Source organism: Aulostomus chinensis, chromosome 9 (assembly GCF_037954235.1).
Source record: "Aulostomus chinensis isolate RoL2024-O1b breed Wild chromosome 9, RoL_Achi_v1.0, whole genome shotgun sequence".
Taxonomy (NCBI): domain Eukaryota; kingdom Metazoa; phylum Chordata; class Actinopteri; order Syngnathiformes; family Aulostomidae; genus Aulostomus; species Aulostomus chinensis.
The window spans coordinates 27,781,352-27,802,842 of NC_141328.1; the positions used below are offsets into that span (position 1 = coordinate 27,781,352).

At 46.1% G+C, this 21,491-nt stretch overlaps 1 protein-coding gene across 4 annotated transcripts in view; it reads left to right on the top strand.

Annotated features, from left to right (window-relative positions):
* Positions 1–10: 10 nt before the first annotated feature.
* The window catches only part of fmnl3 (formin-like 3), a 31,540-nt gene continuing 10,059 nt past the window's right edge, over positions 11–21,491 (top strand). For all 4 annotated transcript variants that reach the window (XM_086214808.1, XM_086214807.1, XM_086214810.1 and 1 more), the window contains exons 1-12: positions 11–565; positions 14,804–14,887; positions 15,116–15,196; positions 15,293–15,369; positions 17,231–17,314; positions 17,710–17,856; positions 19,197–19,305; positions 19,490–19,566; positions 19,976–20,069; positions 20,815–20,889; positions 21,049–21,159; positions 21,242–21,391. In XM_086214808.1, coding sequence (XP_086070934.1) covers positions 452–565; positions 14,804–14,887; positions 15,116–15,196; positions 15,293–15,369; positions 17,231–17,314; positions 17,710–17,856; positions 19,197–19,305; positions 19,490–19,566; positions 19,976–20,069; positions 20,815–20,889; positions 21,049–21,159; positions 21,242–21,391 — 1,203 coding nt within the window. In that variant the 5' untranslated portion in view covers positions 11–451. The remainder of the gene's footprint in view (positions 566–14,803; positions 14,888–15,115; positions 15,197–15,292; positions 15,370–17,230; positions 17,315–17,709; positions 17,857–19,196; positions 19,306–19,489; positions 19,567–19,975; positions 20,070–20,814; positions 20,890–21,048; positions 21,160–21,241; positions 21,392–21,491) is intronic.

Here is a 21,491-nt window from a genome sequence, read left to right on the forward strand (position 1 = left end):
CACAACAATAATGAATGGAAACACGTCGTAGCCAAGAACGTCCAGCGGCAACTCACTAACAGTTGGTCGGTGTTGGAAAGTTGTCCTCGGCTGAGGGGAAGCGCTTCAGTGAGGAATGGATTGGCCCGGCACCGCAGAGAGTGCTTCCTTGTACTTTTATGTTTTCTTTTAAACGTGAAGTTTGGAGGGGAAACTACAGTGGGACTCACTGTAAGCCTGAACGCGTGAATGAGAGTAAATGGCACTTTGGGACAGTAGAAGACTTCTGCCCTGTCAGCGCTTCATCTCGCCTCGGAGAAGTGGATTATTGAATGAAACTGTTGGAATACGTGGGTGAATTTTTTCTCTCTCTCTCCAAAATATCTTACATTTTTACTTGGATTACTTAAAAAAAAAAAGTATTGCGAGGTATCAAGCGAGTAGGAGGATTCATCACTGCTTTGGAACAAAAATGGGAAATATTGAGAGCGTGGACGGCCAGACAGAGATGAAGCATCACATCATGCCTCTGAAAGTGCCCATGCCGGACCCCACCGAGCTGGAGGAGAAGTTCGCCATCGTTTTGGTGAGTTCGATCCAGCTTGAACTGACTCACGTGATCCATGTTTTGTCCCTGATTACCGTTTGTCATTGACGCCTCTCTAATCCGGAGCAGCAAACAGACAAAAGTTGGGCGGTTTGCTGTCTGCGCAGTTTGAATGGACGCGTACATGAGCGTCTTGGTCGTCCGTGGTGAGCCGCTGCTGCCGTGGATGAAGCGACCTGCGCCGTCCCGCCCCGCCGCCCCGCCTGATATTCCCCCTCTCCTGCGGTTCTTTTGTCTCCCCCAAAAGTCAGACAACTCAGCATTTGGCTGAAGTGGCAAACAGTGCGCGCAGCATGGGGAGGGGAGGGGAGGGGGTGGTGGTGGGTGTAGGGGGTGGGGGTCATCACTGTATATCCTTGACGGAGCACACCACCGCATTCTCCATCTGAGTTTATTTAGAGTTTTCTTGCTGCAGGCTAAAACAACATTTTCTGAATTCTCCCTAAAACTCCCACACCCGAGGACCCTCCCCTGCTCCCCCTCACCCCCCACACCTCCTCCTCCTCCTCTAATACACTTCACATCAGACTGTCTAAGCGCTTTGTAATAATGAACCCTCAGTCAACACCCACTCTCTCCGTCCATCGACACGCTCCAGTCACACCGTCGTTCCGCATCAGGACGCGGTTCGGTTCGGTTTTTCGCTGCCAGTCACGTCAAGAGACTCCACGTTTGTTTGGAGCAGCCATGCGCTGTTCCAGCAACTTCTCTGAGCTTTCAAGGCTAAGAAGGAAAATTGCTGCTCCAACAAGTTAAACTCGCACCAAAATTCCTGTTAGTCATGGTTTTCTGCTCCCAGGGTGTGGAAACTGATTGGAAACCAAAGATTGGGGGAATAATCGATTAGCTTTTGGCAGAAACTGATCACTGAGTCCTTTGTTGGTGGTTTCAGCTCCTCGGGGGTGAAGAATTGCTGCGCTTCATTTTTTTATTTGATTGTAAACTGAGTATTTGTGATTCCAGAGTGTTGGTCTGATATATGACGATGTCACTGGAGGCTTCATGACTTGTTTTACTATTCTTCAAGACGATGAAGTGAATGACACAACAACAACAACAAAAAAGGTGAAAAAGCCACCAAATGTTGCACATCCGGACGGAGGGAGATGCGCAGCAGCCTGCAAACTGTTCTACACCCAACAAATCCCTTTACTCTCTTTTATCAAGCATGTTTGAGTGTGTAAGATCCTCTGTCTTCCTCATCTGTAATCTGCAGTAATTGACCTAACAAGGAAAAACGTAACACGTGATTTGAATATATATATAATAATAGTTTGGTGCAGACCACACAGCAGCCTGTTGCTGTCCTGCGTGGGGACAAAGGACGCTCTCTTATAACAGCGAACGTCCCTTGATGCTTCAGATAAGATGAAATAAAAGATGAAATCAGAGGGAATGTGAGCCGCCTTCACTCTGAGTCAATAACTTGTGGTGATGTTGTGACATCACAAGCTGTAACGGTTGAGAACCAATGAGCTGTAAGTAGTCACTCTTAATTTTTGCCTTAAATTTCTTTGTGTCGTCTGACCGCTCAGGTTTAGTGCTAAAATGCTGCGTGAATTACTTTTACACCAAGAGCCTGAAGCTGAGGAGGTTCACTGACGTCGGCGTCTCCAGGTGAATATGGAGTGCACACCTGGTGGAAGCTCTACGGAGAGAAAGTCCCTCCTTCTTGTTGCACAGCAGCATCCTGACTGCAACAAGAGCATTCAAGATGAAAAAGTCAGATTATTTATTGAACCCCCCCCCCCCCACACACACACACACACACACACACACACTCCTCTGGGTCTTTCTCCCCCTTCTCAAGACTCCAATCACAGTTTTAACCCTAAAAGGATCCTCGGCCGCGGTCTCGCTCCTCATCGCCCTCTGTGTGTCTGGAATAGAGCCGTCATCTGCCTGCCAGAGCTACCAGCAGCCGCAGAGGAAGCTCAGCTAGAGGCCATTCAGGCCGGCTTGTTGGCCGCGGCGCGGAGGCTCAGCTATTGTGACAATTGCACACTGCCCTACAGTGTGTCAGCACCGTGGTGACACCTCAAGGGATTTTCACGTCCACGACTCGCCGACTGTGGGTGGGAATAAGCGCTTATTTTAGATGAGGGGTTTTTCCATTTAGCTGATGGGTAAACCACCTGAAAATGATGTGCAGTCTTTGTATTTCCAGTAAAAGACAAACTGGAAATATCTGATCAACTTTCTGCACATGCAGCTGCTGTGAGACTCTGCTGTTGTTTGAGTGCCGTGCAGCAAAAAAAGAAAAAGAAAAAGAAGTCAATCCCTGTTATTATGTCCAGCCGCGCAGACGAGATGATTCGTATGCAAGAAGACAGTAGACTCAACAGTTGAGTTGCACCGAGAAGGTTTTCCGAGCCTTGTGACCCCGCCCCGTCGCTCACCCACAGTACAGATTTCCTCCACTTTGTGGGAAAGAACAACATGTTGTATATTTAGTCGTCTTATCAGACAATGGTCCTCTGCTGGCCCCTTGTGTGTCAGATAAAGGTACATCAATGGAGTCTCTTCATGTTTTTGGAACTCTTCCGTTTATTTTCTTCTGGCAATGCAACTTTTGACAGAAACACTCAGCGGGACCTCAGATTTGTGCTAAATTTAGCCAACTGCTTTCTTGAGTATGTTGAAGCAGGCACAAGTGGCATCAAAGTGGCTTCAATAAATCCCATAAAAGGATATTTTGATGGGAGGTTAGTGGCCCTCCTCGGTACCACTGTGTTTGCTGCTGCATGCTGGCATGCTGCTGCCGCCGCCGCGTGCGCGTGCGTGCGTGCGTGCATGCGTGGCGGGACTGCCCATCCTCCCAGACGTCCCAGTGGAATGACAGCAGCCCATAATGATGTCATGTGTGCTGCAGCCTTTGCCAGTGTCGTAACATTGCGGGGCTAACGACTCTAACAGCATGGCTCTGCTGCAGAAGGTAGAGGGCAGTGGAGGAGGGGTTCGCTGGCTTCCAACTCATGCAGCCTGCTAATAAAATGCACTGGTCAGATAAGGGGAGCCGTCCTCGTCCGGGGTCCTCAGGAACGGCTTCGTCTCTGTCTTCTGTGGCTGGAAACATCTGCCTGGCATTTTCCTTTCTTTTCTTTACAGGGGAAGTTGCATCGTAGCCAACAGTCGCTGTGGTTGGTTTGCTTTACTGTAAGAGGTTTGTTGCTGCAGGCTGCCTCTGATCCACCACGTCAGCCCGTGAAGCACATCTGACCAGACCTCACAGATGCACAATATAGGAGCCACATCTGTACATTGTGGAATCGCTCCCTAACTCGCCCAGTCAGTGTTTCCGACCTTCCTATTCCCAGAATTCACTCCGACTGTGGATCAGGCCTCTAGAATAACCTCCTATAGGTCTATATGAGAATGATGTGAGATGAGTGGGTGGCGTTTTCAAAGGTGTGCCGGGATCTTCTTTCAAAGTGCCCGAGCACCAATCCACTGCTGGATTCCTGCGGTCTAGTCGAGACGGAGGCCACAGGAGAACTCAGGGAGGGAAAATTCCCTTTGAACTGGCAGTCTGCCACCGTTCTCGGTTGTAATGACTTTACCAACATTTTAAAACGGTGCACACATATTTAAGGGCTTGTTGCGGGAGCCACATGGGATCATTTTCACTTCTGGATTGCTGAAGCGATTTGTCTGACTGATCAACTCCCAACTTCTTTTCTCCACTGACGACCAGTTGCATCATGTTAAGATGCAACAGTTTTGGTTTATTTTGGGTTTTGTTTTTAGGTTTATTTGTTCAGCAAATGCTGGGTAAACCCCAGATTGAGGTGTGTGTGTGAAGTCAGCAGGGGTGAGATCCGACATGTCGACAACGTGACTCTTGATGACTAAAGAAAGCTGCAGCGTCTGATGAACTCAGCTGTGCCATCTGTTGATTCTGAATCAAACCTAAATCATTTTTATTCCTTGAATGGTGGTTGCGCTTAATTTATGTGCCTAACTCTTATTTTCTCACACGCCTCTCCACCACTGTTCCTCTTTTCTAAAAACAGAAAATGTGTTTGTTATGTCATTTTTAAGTTGAAACATCTGGCTCAGCCGTCCACCCCCGTGTCCCAGGAAGAAGGGGATTATGGGAGTTGAGTTTACACAGTTAACGGGGTTGTAGCAGCCGTTCAGGAAGCACAAGGCCGTCCACCTGGCTCTCTCCACCCTCGGGCTACAGTTCCCCCCAAACTGGGCCGGGTTTTATGGAGATTTTTTAGTGCTTCTCTCTCCTCGCAGCTATTTTGGAAAGCAAAGGTCAAGTTAAAGACCATGACTGAGCAGATATAACATGTCTGCATTCAACACAGATCCTGGAGCAGCTGGAGTGATTGATTGTGTTAGCATGAAAGCCAAAGTAGTCGTTTGATGTCATTGATTCTTTACCCCTCCTCACAGCAGCAGTTTGTACGGTATCAGCTATTTGCTCATATGACTGCATCTATGTGGGTTTGAAATAGATTCATGTGTTTGTCATTTATTTGTGTGTGTGTGTGTGTGTGTGTGTGTGTGTGTGTGTTGTGTGTTTGTGGGGGTTTTCAAGCTGCTGTGATGCAGCTGCACCAAGGCAGTAGGTTGGAGATGTGGTTTCCTCCTCAATACAATGGGGACTCTGTCAGTCCATGTTGTTTTAGAAAGGGGGCCTCATCCCCTGGTGCCTTTTGTGCCGCTACACTCTTTTTTTCTTTTTTTTTTTTAACGCGGACGCTCAGTGGAACCGCGGTACTCCAGACTAGAGCTCCAGTGGTGTTAATGCTAACGCTCCTAGCCTCTTCCTCTGCCTCTTGACTGGAGCGCCTCATTTAAAGTCATATTAAGCAACAAAGGGAAACTTATTTTGAACACATGACAATGTGCATTTGTGGTTCTCACACTCTTTTAGTTTTGGTTCTCTTTCTTAGTTAACAATTTATTTTTTTTTAGTTTATCACTTCCTCCAGGCAAATCCGTATCAATTTTTCTGTGACATACAGTGCGCATTCCCTCACTGTGCAGCCTCAGACCGGTCGCCCTTTCTCTCTGGCTGACCTTCATCTCTTTAACTGGGCAGTGTGTCAAACAGCCTGGCCGGCGCGAGTTATTGAGGCATTCATGTACCTGCATTCCTGTCATTCCTGGTGTATATGGTCCGTCGGCCGGGTTTCCCTGGGCCTTGCATGGACGCACTGGAGAGGAGAACAAACAGGATGTCCGCCACGCAAGAATGACCGAACACCTCTGATTCATGACCAGTTGTATTATTTATAGTGATAGTAACTTTGTGTGTTTATCTCAGTGTTTTTGTCTCTTAGATACAAGATGTCATCAGGTTGGATATCTGTGGTAGTTTCATTGCTTTCTTTTTTTGTTTTGGACACTATCAACCACAAAGTCTCCTGAATACGCTCTTGTAAACAAGACAGCATTTCAAGTTCACTTCTGTTTGAAGCTCGGGGAGCATCAGAAGGACCTTGAGCTCAGGACTTTCTTGCCTTTATCTCACAGCGTTACTTGGGCTTCAAAGAGAGCTGTGACGATAACAGGCTCCAGCGTGAGGCCTGCTATCGCTGCTGTCCATCACTGCTGCGTCACTGAGTAAATAAATGGTTTATAGCAAAATGGGTTCTGAAAGGCTGATCCTGACTTATCAACAGAAACCGGTATTTCACCCACTTCCTCTTGCTTGGACTGGCTGTGGAATGTCCATTTAGTTGTGCGTTGTAAAGAAGGGCCTGCGGGGAAGAGGATTTCTCTCCCCAGACTGATTCAGAGGTCAGACAGTAGAAGTTCATGGGAGAAGAGTGGAGGCTGGAGCAGATGAGGGCAGAGATGCTGCAGGAGGCCTGGAAGCCTCACAACGGCTCCAAACTGCTTCTGCGCCTGATTTCACGCTTCATGATGGGAGGTGTGACGCTGCTCAGGGAAAAGTTTCAGCACCAAATGGCTTTGAGTTTGAACCATTTGTCAGATTAGTGGTCAGCTAACACAGCTTTAGTGGCTGATGCGGATTTGGAATGCAATTTTAAAAAAAAAGAACAAGAGCCAACTAAATATCTACAGGTAATCCAAAAACTATGAATTAAAATTTAGTTGCACTTGACAGGATTTACCTGCAGGTACCAGAATCTCCTCATTTCAGAGGAGAACAAAAATTTGTAAACCTGTTTAGAAAAAAAAATATGATATTGATGCACAGCATGGACAATTTGAATAACGGGCCTCATGGGTGCAGGCCTTGCAGAATATCGAACAAATGTCATTAATCAGTCGACGCATTCATCGGTCCATCACCTTAAAATTTAGATGATTAATCAAGAATTTAATCAACAGGACATAAATTAAAAAACTGTGATTGTTGAATAAGCACCAAAAGTCCATCAACCATGAATGAAAACCTCTCCGGCTTCTCTAGTTTGATGTCATTGCTAACCGAGTGTACGTGGCTCAAACTGTCATTCCTACGGTCTTGTTAACAGAAAATGTTGGGCGATAAAACATCATCAACCAGTGTCGAACTAAGAGGGTTTGATTTTGATCTACAGATTTTTTTCCTCTCTGATGTGTCACACGTTTGATGTAAATGTTGTCGTTGTGTTACTGTATTTGGTTTTCACATCAAGAATGTGGCTTCTGGGCTGACGACACATTTGCAGGTAAATGAGGTGCAAGCCTTTACCTGCCCCAGAGATGTCTGAATAAACAAAATCTGACCGGGCGCGTTACTGTTTGGCTGCAGCAGCGTCAGGAGGAGTAGATGAGGAAAACTTAACACCACCTTCCCTCCCCACTGCCTCCCAGCTTCACTCCCTGCCTGGTAGCATCTTCTTTGTTGCCCCCCTGAGTCTTCCAGCATCTTTGTGCAGGCTTTGTTGGGATCTCCTAGTTCGGGTTACTTTGCTAAAGCGCGATCGGCCGATCAGATGTCTGCTCGGTGAAAGGGGCCCGGTGTTTTCTCACACTCTGGTCTGATGCCTCCAGTCCAGCAGCCTTCTACCTGGGAGCAGGAAAAACACCCGAAGTTCATTGTTGGATTGCAGAAACACACATGCTTGAATTACACATGACTATAGATGGTAGATTAGATGCACTGATGCAAGTTTTGTCAGTCACAATAGCAAAACCAGTACCTGGGTTTTTGTATGTGATCCACGTTGGAGATAATGTTTCCTCACAGTGTCTGTGTGGAGGAGACTACAAACTAGCCAACTATCCTCTGCTGGTGTGTGCTCATCTTTTATTGTTGTGCGGGACTCTGCTGAATCTAAGTTTAACATCTTGTAGAGGGAAACAACAAAACTGGAGGAACATTGCATGACGTAAACAGAGTTTTGGTTCTGCTGCACCTTCATAGTTGATGCCAGCACTGCGACAGTCGATCTGGATTGACATCAGTTGTGCATAATTTGTCGGTGCTAACTGCTAACGACGCTGACTGAGTCACCCGGGGAACGAAAGAGTTGACTCCTCCATAAACTCCAATGTTTCTGTTCTGAAAATTCCAAGCTACTTCCTGCGAGCCTGAAAGCATTATCAAATTAGCAGGTTAATCGTGCAGCATCAGCTCAGTTTAGCTCAGGAGGCACAAGTGCCATTAAAGGTATGTGAAAACTGCATAATGTTGCATTGAACATTGCTTTCCTGGCCTTGTAAAACATTCAACAAGTAAATGTATGAATTAAGTTTACTGAATGGCAGTTAAGTTACAAACTGCATCAAAACGCCTTATAAATCCCAGTTCACAAGCAGCAATTCGACCCTGATCCGTGCCGTTACCACTGACATCTCATCAAGCGATCGTATGAATGCAGAATCTGCGAGAATCAAGACAATGGCTGAAATTAAATCTCCTGTTCCTCCTCCTCTGTCTCCAGTTGCTTATTGGACTTTAAACAATAAACTGCTAAGACGGGTTCAGGTTCTTGCATCGGACCAATCGGCGCGCAGCTTTAGAAGAAACGTGGCATCACTCGGGGCAGATCTTGATTCCCTGACGAGTTCAGGAAGTCCCAGCAGCCCTGTGACGACAGCCTCTCATCCTGTCTCATTGTGTTTTTAATAACTAGGGGGGAAAAATGGACCCAACAATGGCACTGACAATAACATTCATTCATAAAACACCAGAGTGAAGTATCTGTAGATGCTAGTCATGAGCTGGTCCAGTCTGGTTGCCACATATGATGTCACTTTTACATCATCTGACAAGTTGACGTCAGTGCCCGCCCGCCCGCCTCATGTACATTTGTCAGTCTGGATGGGTGTGTGTGTGTGTGTGTGTGTGTGTGTGTGTGTGTGTGTGTGTGCATGTGTAGACATTCATAGATTTCTCCTTCATTGTTTCGTTCATAGCGACTCAGTTACCTTGAGCTGTTTCCAGCGAGTCCTGGCACAGGAACGGATGCATCACTTTCTTTCTCGTTATAGGAGCCTGAAATATGCTCAATTAATACGCTTAAAGAAAACAAAGTCCTCCCAGGTCTCATATTCATTGTGTTATCTTTGCCTCCTTGCTGGCTCCACTTCATGACAGGGATCAGTGGCTTGGCTCTTTCCATGTCCTCCTCAGAGAAAACCCTCCGTTAAGAGCTGGTCCTTTGTGTTCCTTCTTTCCCCGTCAGCAAAGTCTTTTCTGAGAAGTTTGTTGCATTTTCATTTAAAGCCAAGCTTCTTTGAAACTGCAGCGGCACAGAAGAAGAAGACCCAGCTTGTCTCTGAGATGATGAGTTACTATTAAGAGGTACAAACCAAGGCCACATGAGGATTCTGATTTAGCCGCCATGTCAGAGAATTTGCAACATCCACTTTTCATGCTCTGGAAAGTGTAGCTAGAATCTTGAGTCCACACCTCGCCTGTGCTTTTGCTCCTTGTGAGTCTTGTTTGATGGAACGGCTTCTCCTTCAGCCGGGAGAATCTCAGCGAAACTGACAGACTGAGACAAACTCTCCGGCACATTCGTCTGAGTAATCTCATTTTCTTTATCCAGATGAGCAGTACTCAGTTGGAGCAAGTTGCTTCCGCTGAATGTGTCGGCTGGTCGGGCTGTGTTACCGTGAATGAATGAATGAGTGAAGGGTTGTAGTTAATTTGTTTTTTGCTAAAAATCAAAGCATTCGTGGATTACTGATATATTACTAATTACTGAAGCTAAACATTTGAAAACATCTTTGTTAGCTCATTTGGGAGTACTTGGAAGGAAGAGAACGGTTCATTAAATTCCTTGTTTTGATCAATAAATGTTTAATATTCTCTCCAGGGTTTCCGTTATCTGATAGTATCTTCTTTGATTATTATTATATTTATTTCTTAAACCACCTCACCTTTGTGAAGGTGTGTGTTAGGCTCAATGGGTTGTTGTCTTTGGCCGCAACTCCTGATTATGTTGCAGCTTCGAGCTGAGCCCCTCTTTCCTGGACCCCACCCTGATGAGCAGACACTCGGACTTGTCTGGGCCCCCGTCTGAACTGCCACAGGCCCTGTCCAGCATAGTGAGCCATTTAGCCACCCACGCCTTTCCCTCTGAGCTGATGACAACTTAGTCTGGCTTGTGTAAACCTATTGAAGTTGATAGAAAAACAGACTCTCCGACTCCCGTGATAAAGCACCTAAGTTATTTGGCAGCAGGGTGTTTTCACATTCTAATGGGATCAGTTCTAAATCAATGAGGTATTATTCAACTTTTCATTGTGTCCTGCATGCAGCTTTGCCACTTATAAGCCACTTGACTTCAAGAATATTAGACATTTGTATCAATATTTTTTCATAGTCACACTTTTCAGATCTTTTCCTGTGAAAAAAATCACGGCAAAGACTTCTTCCTGTTTGCTTCAGGTCTGCTCCAGGCCTCTAAGTGAATCGTTCCCATTTTCTGTCATTTGTACATCAGAATATTTACTTCACAAGGAAAAAAGGAAGGAAAGCATCATCACAGCATGAATGGTACCAAAGAAAACCTAGAATAATCCTCCGTGGCACGTCTGATGGAAACCAACTTGGGCAACAGAATGCAAACTTGTAGTACTCCAGAAGTGCGATGGTTTGGTTTGGCGTTCGCTTCTGTTCTATCTTATCCGACCTCAGAGTGTGAAGCTGTGAGAGTGAAGGGGGGGGGGGCATCCTATCTCTCTTCTTCCATTTGTCACTCCGGAAGCCTCCAGCAGGAGGTGAAGGTCATAAACTCAGCGGAGGGATTATTGTAAATTATTGTAAATCAGCGGGGATTAACAGGCCGTCCTCTTCAGGGCAAATGGAGGCTGGCCCCGTCCATCCTGAGGTCTGAGATGACCATTGGCTCCGCAGCCCTCCCCCTCAGGGGTTGTGGGGGTCTGAGCGTGACTTGAGCAGTCTGCCGAGTCCCTGATGGCCCCCTTGGACTCCCTGTGCCTCCTTAACCGGCAACCTGAACCCTCCAACTCCTTTAACTGTTGAGTCTGTGAAACCTCTGTCTTCCTTTGTCAGTTTCTCAAATGTCAGCCTGTTTTTGAGTTTAGCCTTTCTTTTTCCCCGCTCAGCCCTCCTCCATGACACCCCCTAAAGTCTCGCCACACTCTGGTTATATGCTCATTACTGATTCTGGAAAACCAATTTTACAATCGGCTACTGGCTTCATGTACCCTTTAGTCCATAAAATGACATAAAATAGTGGAGTATGTCCAGGATCAATGACGCAAAATCAACATGTTTTCAGTTCAATATCGAACCAAGAATTTTCACATTTAAGCAGAAACTGGCAAATATCTGCTATTTTCGTGTGACAAACAAGTGGAATATGAGACGTCGTTACCTCGCTGTGCCTGTTAACCTCTATTCTGATCTTACTTTGATGAAACTCAACTCACAACAAACATCATCTGGTAACACGTTACCAGTCGAGCAGGTCTGGAGCCGCACTCCAGGAAGACCTGCACGCGATGTGGGCGGCCATCTGCCTCGACCGATTGGGGTGAAAGGGAGAGAGAGAGAGAGAGAGAGAGAGCGAGAGAGAGAGAGAGAGATCAGCATAATAGCAAAAAAAGATCCTATTTGAGTCTTTTAACATGTTTAGGACCTATCCTAGAATCTCTAGTATAGCAACTCTGGTAAAGTATCCTGAGCTGCCTATCAACAGGAGCCTAATGATAGAGATCATGGTGCTCTCAGAACCAGTTCATCTGGTTGCAGTGTACTGGTGTTGAGTTGGAGCTGGATTTTGCTGCACACATCACCAGGGGGCAGACTCTGACCCTGCCCACCAGCCATTGTTAACCATTTTCTATGTGGAAAGGAAAATAGCTCAAATGTCAAAGGATGGGAATGGCACAGCACCGAATCCTAACAAAGCTTCACACTGGATCCTTTGTCACGTCAGTCTCAGGTCGAACAAGAAAGGCCTTGCTGGAGGAGCCAGTCCGTGGGCGGCGTGGCAACATAACAAGCTGCAGACATTTTTGGCATTTCTGTAGTATTTCACCCCTAAAATGGACTGTCTGGTAAATATAGCGCCACTGCTGCCTCTCTCCCATGAAATCACTTCTTTCTTCTTTTTTTTTAGTTTCTTCAAAACACAGGAAGTGTACGATGCTATCAGACCAGGAGAAAGCGCAGTGAAGTTGGCTAAATTAGCTCAAATGACTAAAAATCTAGTCAGAAAAGAAACATCCCCTCCACTATTTGCCTCACACGCACGCGCGCGCACACACTCATCTGCATTCAGTCCCTCCTGTATTTGTTTACACTCCCGAGGCTCTAACTGACGACGAGCCGAGCGCCAGATTCGGTTGTCATCTCTGTCTCCTCCACCAGGCAGGGATGCAGCTCCTCCTGCTGTCATTGATCATCAGTGATACGTCTACACTTTTTTAACGAGTATTTCCAGTGGATTTTACTTCACTCTTTTGCTTTGACGACATAAACGAGCCTCTGCCTCTGTGTTTTCCAGCAATTCTGAGTTAAAGGGGTAAAAGGGGGTTCCTGCCCTCTGCCTGGTCTTTAGTATGCATGACTGACTGGGAAAACAAAGAGAGCCACGCAGGCTCCAGGCCTGACCAGATGCTGGAGCAGATATCTGGGCTTATTATTCCATTTACCATTCAGGGGATGTTTATATCTGGAGTATTAAACAGATCCACTCAGTGCTAATTGCACTCCCTTTATTCATTATTTCATATATATATGTAAATATGTATGTGTATATATGTATATATGTATATATATGTGGCTTGAAGCTTTTATTGTGGTGTCCTGTGCATCAGCCGTTCATAGAACATTTACCGCAGATAAATTGGTGAGTCTGTGTTTTTAGTATTTGATGACACTGACCAGCCTCATGGAAAGACACTGATAACTGAGAACCAGTAGATGCTGCTCTCCCCTGCCTACGTCAGTCCTGACGGCTGTCGTAGGTACGATCTTTCCCAGAGGAGACAAAGCAGGAGTGTACAGCTTAGGGGTCAGACTAGAGAAAAAGTAGTACTATAAACAGTACACATTCCTCCTGTAATTCTGGACATCTGGTATGCATGTTGCTTCTTTTTTCTTTCCTGTGTGGGTTTTGCTAAGAGGGGGTGTATTCGAAAAGAGAAGCCTGGGTACTAACTTATCTCCTTCAGCAAAGGATGCAACAAACCATCCTTTACCAAAAGACAGGAGATCCCAGAATGCTTTGCTGCAGCAACACTGTAAGTTTGCTTCTACAGAAAAACAAACAATTAACCTGACAGACAGCGGAGGCAGACCATCCATAGATGCTGTAGCTCCATAACAGCATAAACAAGAACACAGTGCTTGTGTTTGTTTTTCCTTTCGTCACGAGTTTAATGGAAATTTCTCTTTTTTCATTTTCATGCAAAAATAATTCCCTCTCACTCTCTCGATTCTCTGGCTGAGTCTTTTCCTGGGCCCAGTTTTCCTTGACCTCATGGCGATTTCTCAGAGGTTAAGGAAAGGTGGTTGGGAGAAGACCAGAGGAGGGGGAGGAGCCCCGTGATGCAGCCTGGAGTAAATCAATCACCTCGGCACAGCTTCCTCAACAGTTCCACACTCTTATAACCCCAACACGCATTTTATTTTTGTGACTTCCTTTTTTTCTTTGCTTCAACTAGCGATTTAAAATGAAGTGATGAGTGAAGTCTTCTTCGGGTACCATGATTCACGAGTGAGCAATATTCTCCCAAAGCGGAAAATTCATTCTAAAATACACTCATGTGATATTCCACCTATAGCAGCAGCTGAGTGGTTTCCATGGAAACAAGTAATATGTGTTTTCCATATATCACACACACTTACCTCACAGTTGGTAACATGCCAGTGTGAGCTTGGTGTTTTAGAGAGGAGGCTGAGTTACAGCTGCAGGTGAAAGGTCAAGCTGTGGCCGTGTTTATGGGGTACTGGTGATACTGGTGTAAACGAGGGTCTCCACTGGTGTCTCTTCAAAGAGAAACGCTGAGGCGGTTCAGGCTCTGACGAGCTCCCTCGTTGTGATGCGCTTCCTCGTTTCTAAGATTTCCATGTCAACCCTTGTTTACAAGCCTCAGCTCAGTGGAGGAAGTAATCAGTCAAAAACTGGTGTCGTGTTATTTTTTAATGCCATCACAGGGACGTAAAAGGCTTAAGTGCATTGCTCTGAGCACAAATGAGAGCGTTCGGCATTTAATTTGAGCCTCAGTAAACTCGCCATTTCAGGACATCTCATGTGGCGTTGCAGCATTTTTACGGCTGGATGAGATGACAAGTCCTGTGAAAGGCCGGTGCAGTTGTGGCCTGAACGCAGCCGAGCCTCGAAGGTGCAGAGGGATGAGGGTCATGTCCGGTGGCAGGATGCTGAAAGTCAACACAGGAAGTGAGGTCATTATGTGAGTCACCAAAGTTTCTAATGTGCTGTGACGCTGGTGCCAGATTTCTGATTCCTGCTTTGGGACTCTTTCTATAAATAGTAAAACAAATGTGGCGTGGTTATGAAACTTCCATCCAAAGTTGGCAAACATCAGATGGTTTTTAGAGCTCAAAAAGTTTGGGGAGTCTTGTATTTGTCCCAGTTTGGTTGATAACTGACAGAACGCCATCACTGCCACTCCAGGACAGAATTAACTTTAAAGTTTCACACCTAATCTTTAAACCACCGAATGTTTTGGCTCACCGGAATGTTCCTGAGGATTGTCTGATATCATGGTTTCACCTGTGTTGGCATCGGTTTGCTGTGGTTAAAACTGCATTCCTTTGCCATTAATAATGTTTTTTTGTTTTTGTTTTTCTGTTTCCAGAATTCTATGAACCTGCCGCCAGATAAAGCCCGGCTCCTGAGACAATACGACAACGAGAAGAAGTGGGACCTGATCTGTGACCAGGTGAGCTCGGAAATTCTCATTCCTGACTTACCTACCAAACATGGTGGCGGTATGAAAATAACATATCATGTTGTTGTGCAACCTTCAGGAACATAAACATAAATGCTAATCCAAAGAGGTAACACTAACTCCTGACTGTACAGTACTTGTTAAGTTACGATACCACATGTGTGACATGATGTGGTACACCTGCCCCCATCCCTGATGGCACTCTGGTGTGTCCTACAGGAGAGGTTTCAAGTGAAGAATCCACCTCACACCTACATCCAGAAAATACGGGGCTACTTAGACCCTGGAGTCACCAGAAAGGTGAGGAAGCTCAAGTTGACTTTCAGCTGCAGAAGAAACTCAAAACCTGGAAGATAAAAGCGCAGCAACACTCCCTGCTTTCATTATGTGTTGCAGAAGTTTCGCAGGCGCGTGCAGGAATCTACCAAGGTCTTGAGGGAGCTGGAGATATCCCTGAGGACAAACCACATCGGGTAAGCAAACTCTATCTCTGCTTTTCCTGGTGAGCGACACAGATGTGTTTATTGTTGCACACAGATTAAGGAAGCCATGAGATTGTTTTCCCTTGTGAAGAATAGTCCTTTCTTTGCTCCTGCTGTTGCTGCTGCAGGGACCCAGAGCTCTCTCTGGTGCCCAGACCCCCCCCCCCCCCCCTATTGTTCTAACTTGCCAAGCTCTGCAGCTCCACTTCATAGAGCTGGCCCTCATAATGCCCAGATGGTAGCCATTGTGCTGCTTCGTCCACTCCCCCATCGTGTTAAGCAGGAAGCTTTGTTGTGTATGCCAGAAGGACAGGAAGGCTGGCTGATGAACACAGAATACAGCGAACAGCAGAGAAACATACACACACACACACACACACACACAAGATCTGTGTGTGTTTGCAAACATGCAAACATCTCCGTGAGCTTTTCACTTTGTATTGTGGGTTTTACTTTTTTATCTTCCTTGCTGTACGGTTTGATACTTGAGTATATAATCTAATTTCACATTTAACAAAAAAATGTGCTGAATAGACGCAAAATCTCAACAGAAAAGAAGCCCTTCATTTTCATGGCTTTCACTGAGATCCAAGAAAAACGCTTTCTCCCCAGAAAGAGCCGCAAGTTAAAGTTAGCTGTTTTGGAAGACTTGTGTAATTGGGATGAAGGATAACAAATGCAGGTTTAGAGTGTGTGTGTGTGTGTGTGTGTGTGTGTGTGTGTGTGTGTGTGTGTGTGTGTGTGTGTGTGTGTGTGTGTGTTTGAATCCCAGGGCCTCTCAGATGTGTTATTCCTTGAAAATCCGGGATAGAGAGGAGTGAGAGAGGAAGGAGTGAAGGGTCAGAGGCGAGGAGGGAGAGAGGGGAGGGTGGGGTAGTAGACAGGAAACTGATGATCAAGCCTGCCTCCCCGTCCACCCCTCCTCCCTTTCCCTGCTTCACCTAAACACACTGCTTTGTTTGCTTTCCTCTGTTCCTCTCCTCACCTCTCTCCTCTCTTCCCTTCCTCCCTCCTTCCCTCTGCCACTTTCAGGCTCTTGATTTCTTTCCTGCCTGACTCACCATTGGCTGCCCGGCAGTCATAGTAAGCAACATTTCTAGACTATTTTAAGAACCTTTTACCCCAATCCTGTCCCCCCGCCTGGGGTTCTAAGGAGAAGTGGAGAGGAGGTGGATGGTGGTGTGTGCGTGAGGGGAGGCAGACTAAATACTGACTGTCAGGGGGTCGACCTGAGCCCTGATTCCCTCCACATTCTTTCTCATTGCAATGGGAATTCCTTTGTTTGGAGTGTTTCTCTTTCCAGAGTTAAATTGGGATGAAATCTGAAGCCGTGCTCCAGTTTGCTTTCCGCTGCATTCTTGCAGAGTTCCTCTTGTCAGGGAAGACCCCCTTCAGAGCTGCCTGCCTGGATGATTCCAGTCCACGGCACTCATTTTTATAGCTTGTGCCATCATTTCTGTTAGCTAGAATAACTTTATACTCCCTGAGATCTGGGAACATGGTGGCCAAACAGGACACAGAACATGAGCGCCACTCAGGCTTCAAACCAAAGTAAAATGGGAAATTAATGTCCGTCTGTAAATGCAGGAAAAGCAAATTCATGATGTCACATGTAAAGCAGTTGTGCCTCGTTTAAAAACCGTTTCATTCCCGAACTTGAAGATTTAATAATCCAGCATTAACTTCTAAAAATGAAGAGATAACAATGTTCCCATCAATAAACTGACTTTAATTTTTTTTGGCCTCTTTTCAGTCTCTCTCTCTCTCTCGCTCTCTCTCTCGCTCTCTCTCTCTGGGGTGTGTTCTTGATTTCGGTGCCCTGCTAACCTCTCTGTGTTGACATGCGTCATAGGTGGGTCAGGGAGTTCCTCAATGATGAGAACAGAGGCCTTGACGTCCTGGTGGAGTACCTCTCCTTCGCCCAGTGTGCTGTCATGTGAGTACTTTTTTACAAACACACCTCCAGACTGGAGCCAGAACCTCTCCTAGACTGGGTTAGGCCGTGGTTCCAGCTGCTGAGTTAACACCTTACGTCCTGTAATGAATTGCTTGTGCTTAAAAAATGGCTCTTGGCATTTCTTTGGATGTGTTTTTATGCCTTATTGCATACTTGGCAAAGCGAATGTGTTTCTTGACAGATGCTATGTTGTGTGGCGCTGAGCTGTACTTTGCCTGAGTGCGACAGAATCTCTGTGCTGAGCTTCATCATGCAGCCTGAAGACAGTTCATGTGATAACCCCCAGCTCTCGCCTCGCTAATCTAACTCCCCCTTGCGTCTCATCTATACCCCCCGTGCCTCCGTGTTGGCTTGTCTGTTTGTATGTGGCCCAGGTTGGATTTTGAGGGGCTGGAGAATGGGGAGGATGGCTTCTTGGACAAGGCTAAGTCTTGGAGTAGGTCCATAGAGGATCTGCATCATATGAGCACCCAACCCTTCTGCAACACTCTGGTGCGCTCTGCCCGCCAGTCTGTCCTCCGGTATGTATTGCTAAGCTTCTGTCTGCCACCTCCTGTCCCGGTTCTTGACTCGCTCTGCTAACCTCGAAGGCTGTTAAAATGTATCAGCATGAAAATCCGACATGCTGGTGCTGATGGTTTTAGGAACGCACCTGAGTGGTTGATGGGATCGTGACCTCCTGTTTGGCTTCCATGCTCTGCACAAATTCAATCAGAGGAGCTGCATCAGTGATAAAAAGCAAAAGTCTTCCCCCTCTGGTCCCTCTGCTGATGGTCCGGCCTCGTCTGTCTAGACGTCTGCAGCGTCCTCAGATGAGAGCCAGCTGTGAGCATGTGGACAGTTGGGATTCTCTCTTCATTACTGAGCTACACACAGACAGGAGATGAGGACTAATGAAGCACGAAACGATCGGAAGCAACGAAACAGTTAAATGAATACGCCAACATCTGGGCAGTTTGCTACTTTGCCATCCAGACAATAGGATAGAGAGCATACCCCTGTCAAAAGAAAATATATACGTATACCACGGAGGCAATGAAATCTGGTTGCCTTGGCTGGTAACTTGGAGGAGCTTTTCCAGCCCGTCTGTGTTCAAGCAGCACTCTGACATCCTTCAATCACCACTGAGTTTGAAAAACAGACCGGAGCAAAAATGGAAACTGCCGTCACTGCCCTCCGTGATTCTCTCTCCTGCCCCGTCGGTTCGCTCTGATTCCCGGTGCGCTGACTGGTTTCATGTCGTGGATCATGACACCTCTGAAGAAAAAAAAAAACACACACACAAAAAAACTGCTTCACCTGGGTTAAAACATAACGGTGGGCATGTGCCCTAGGAAAGCGTCTCTCTTCCTGTCTGGCTCTGGTTAATGTATTTCCAAAGAAGTTGGTGTGTTCCTTTAACATGAACAGAAAAAAAAATCATCCTAATTGCCAAGAATATCTTGTACTGCGTATAAATGTGTAATAACACGTGCATATGATTCAGGACTGCTGTATTATAAGACCGCGCCGTTTATAAACTGCACTAGGAAAGTAATATTTTCTGCACACAATGACTGTGCAGTAGTTACATAATAGCAGCTTCTGCATAAACTCCCTGTTGAGGACAGCAAAGAAAACAGGCATCTCCCATGATGCATCTGTAACCTCAAAAGCCATCGAAGTTTTTTCTGTCAGACCTCCCTCTCTATAATTTTCTCTCTGTGCCTCTCTCTCCATGTGACAAACAAGAGTCATGTGAATACCAGATAAAGTTGAGGAATACGTGAAACAACCTCTGATTCAATCCCACGTTTAAAGGAAAATGTTGAGGTCTTTCACTGAATCTTTGGCGAATGATAACCTTCTCCACCTGTTGCAGCTACGGCACTGTTTCCAACAGCAAAACCATCAAGAACTCTCGACTCGTGAGCCAGAAGGATGATGTTCACGTGTGCATCATGTGCTTAAGAGCAATTATGAACTACCAGGTACCAAACAGTGCTGAAGGAAAGATTTACCAGCTCATTCACACTCTGTTATGATACGACACAGTGTCTGTCTTCGACAATGTGTTTCCTGTGTAGTCAAGTGCTGCAGGTTTGTCTGACCACATCCTCTCTCTCTCTCTCTCTTTCGCTTTCTCTCTCTTGCTCTCTCTCATTTGTCATGCAGTATGGCTTCAACATGGTCATGTCTCACGCACATGCAGTCAATGAAATTGCACTCAGCTTGAACAATAAGAACTCACGGTAAGAACAGAGGCCCCCCATCTCCATGGACGCACGGCTGGCTCAAACAATGGGGGGAACCCTGCAGCCAGTCCATATGATCTGCCTCCTTTTCTCCATGGGGCTCAGATTCTGTCTGAAGTCAGGGCAGTAGACACACACTGTTGGAGGAATGTTTACTAAGAGGGGATTAGTGGTGAACCGCTGTGGCTGATCACTTCATAATGAAGCTGGGAGGGTTAGCACTTCAAAAGCTATGAGGACCTCCACCTGCAGGACTTCTCCGCGGTTTTATGTTGATGTGTTTGCACCCGTCAGATATTCTGGTTGTGTATCGTTGAAGAGCTTCACACATTTAAGAGAGAGTTAGTAATTAAAGTTGAATTCTTTTTAAGTGTGCAGTCTTAATGAGAGTCTCCTGTACTTCCAGGACAAAAGCGCTGGTCCTGGAGCTGCTGGCCGCCGTCTGTCTAGTTCGAGGAGGTCATGAGATCATCCTGTCAGCTTTTGACAACTTCAAAGAGGTGCCTAAAGCGACATTCGCTGAAACTTGAACCCCTCCTCCTTGCTCTCAATTATCCTCTGGTAGAACATGGCGAAGTCTGTGACAACTGATGATGCTAAAGAGAGGGGAAAAAAATCTGATTGCTATTATTTAAATCTCCATCATTCCCCACATCACTGGTGTGCAGAGAGGCCTGAAGAGCCTGTGTGAAGGGATGAGAGTTGAGGAGCTCTGGGAGTTTCTGGACGTAAGGAAAGCCTGTCTGAGGTGATTAGGCTCATTAAGACAACAGATGTGAGCCAACCTTGAACAATGATAAGGATCAACTCCCTGATGGGAGCCAGCGCACCGCAGGAGTCTGCTCAACCTCTCTGCCTACACGTCCATCTAAAAACACCACAGGATCCAAAACCCCAGAGACACTCACCACATCAACCAACGAGTCAGAATAAGACTTCATTTCTAAAATCCTGTGTTGTTGAGTAGTTAGAATCTCTTTGTCTTTAGCATCATAAGAAGAGGTGGTTGCTGCAAATGGAATTCATGTTGAAACTCTTCAGATGAACCATGTGTGGCTGCGGGGATGTGATGAAACCTCTCATACCTCTCAATGTTACTTGTTCTTCCAAAGCTAAGATATGGACGCAACCTGCCTACCATGCCATGTTTGAAAATTTTCCTCTAATATTTAATTTGAAATTGTGTTACTGGATATAAATTACAAAAAAAAAAAAAAAAAAAAAACCTGGTTTGCTGTGTTGCAGGTCTGTAAGGAGAAGCATCGCTTTGAGAGACTAATGGATTACTTCCGCAGCGAGGAGGGAAACATCGACTTCATGGTGAGCTAAATGCTTAATAATGGTGTTGTGTGTGTCAATTAATATATCTGAGTCTAATCTGTGTGTGTGTGCGTGCGTGTGTGTGTGTGTGTGTGTGTGTGTGTGTGTGTGTGTGTGTGTGTGTGTGTGTGTGTGTGTGTGTGTGTGTGTGCGCTCCAGGTTGCTTGCATGCAGTTCATCAACATCGTGGTCCACTCGGTGGAGGACATGAACTTCAGAGTCCACCTGCAGTATGAATTCACCAAGTTGGGTCTGGATGACTACCTGGAGGTAAGGTGACAAAGTAATGCTGCTTCTAGAATACTTCGACAGTGTTTGTGTGGTACGACTGATTCCTTCTCCCTGGTGTCAGAAATGTAAACATACGGAGAGTGACAAGCTGTCAGTGCAGATCCAGGCCTACCTGGATAACGTCTTTGACGTGGGTGGCCTGCTGGAAGATGCAGAGACCAAGAATGCAGCCCTGGAGAAGGTGGAGGAACTGGAAGAGCACCTGTCGCATGTAAGTGCACCACCCTGTCTGGACCACCAACGCTGCTCCTGGACCCGTTTATGAGATTGTTGTGGCTCACCAGCTATGTACTTAACTTGGCTGTTTCTGC